At 33.3% G+C, this 1,475-nt stretch overlaps 1 protein-coding gene across 1 annotated transcript in view; it reads left to right on the plus strand.

Moving 5' to 3' along the window:
- Positions 1–1,475, plus strand: part of PTPRZ1 (protein tyrosine phosphatase receptor type Z1) — a 190,490-nt gene that overhangs the window by 96,819 nt on the left and 92,196 nt on the right. The window contains exon 3 of the mRNA XM_019623701.1: positions 592–743. Within this exon, the coding sequence (XP_019479246.1) occupies positions 592–743 (152 nt within the window). The remainder of the gene's footprint in view (positions 1–591; positions 744–1,475) is intronic.

The following is a 1,475-nucleotide window of genomic DNA, read 5'->3' on the forward strand; positions in this document are numbered from 1 at the left end:
TAAAACCCCTTCTGTGGGAATGGGGCTCCGCCTTCCTTGCCACAGCCTAGGACAGAGATTCTGGAGCTTGATGGAACCTGGGGTGCTGCTTGGAGGGATAAGGAGATGGGAGGAAAGCAGCAGCCATAAAAGGAGTAGAAGTGAGCTGAAAGTGAGAAGGTGGGGGGAGCACTCCCAAGAGATTTTCCTCTCTCTCCTCTTCTGTTCCTTCTCCCTTTACTCTGGCCCCTCACTGTCATCAAATGCCTTAGGAAGCAGAGCTTTGGGGCAGTGACAATCTCAGGACACCAAACAAACAGGGCAGGTGGACTGGCTGTCTTCTGCTATCAGGGTCCCACAGCATTTAAGTCCTTCGTTTTAGTTTATATTTGTGGCAAAAAGATACATTAAGTATATTGTACAGAATTACAAGTCCAGCTTCCAGGATGGCAACGTAGTTGTTTTTGTTTTTGTTTTTTTTAATTTATCAAATGAATGATTTCCTTGACATACCTTTAATGGAAGAAAATTTAGTTGAAATTTGTAATTTTGATTTTTCAGAAACGTAGATGTAATTTTATTGTGTGTGTTTTCTTATTTTTTTTTTTGTAGTGGAAATTAATCTCACTAATGATTACCATCTCAGTGGAGGAGTTTCAGAAATGGTGTTCAAAGCAAGCAAGATAACTTTTCACTGGGGAAAATGCAATATGTCATCTGATGGATCAGAACATAGTTTAGAAGGACAAAAATTTCCACTTGAGGTAAGTCACTACTTGCACTGGTTACTATTTGATTTTATAAATCATTGATATTTCGTTTAGCATGTAATTTGATTAATTTGTAATCATATTTTATAACTCATACATTTACTTTGTTAATGTCTGTCTTCCTTACTAGACTAAGCTCAATAACTCTTATATTTGATTTTCCACTTCCTGATAACACAGAGTGCCATATTATAGACGATTAATAAATGTTGATGAGTAAATGAATGAGTAAATTTTTTCCCCATATCCCAGTATAAAAAGAAGGGGAAATTTCATCAAAATACTGGAGAATAAAAGAAATGCAAAATAAAATGAGAAAATTTTTCAGCTTTAAAATTGGGAAAATAAGTATAATTACAATAAATAACATGTGCAGTGAAATAAACACTTGCATATATGTGTGGAGAGGGTATAAATTGGTAGACTTTCTGGAAAGCAGTTTACTTGTTTTTATCAAGAATTTTAAATATTTCATTCTCAATACGCACCATTTCAATTTGTAGCAATTTAGTCTAAAAAAAATAACTAAAGACATGCTCAAAAACGTATGTGCAAAGATTTAGTTACAATAATAAAAAATTGAAACAAAAAGAAATGATTAAATACATCATGATGGAACAGTGTAGATCTCGTAAAAATCATGTTTTTCAATGATTTACACAAATAAGGTTCATCATAACATTTTAATGCTTTTTACTTTTTTAATGATATTAATGCTTTTAAAAA

This window comes from Hipposideros armiger, unplaced genomic scaffold (assembly GCF_001890085.2).
Source record: "Hipposideros armiger isolate ML-2016 unplaced genomic scaffold, ASM189008v1 scaffold_559, whole genome shotgun sequence".
NCBI lineage: Eukaryota > Metazoa > Chordata > Mammalia > Chiroptera > Hipposideridae > Hipposideros > Hipposideros armiger.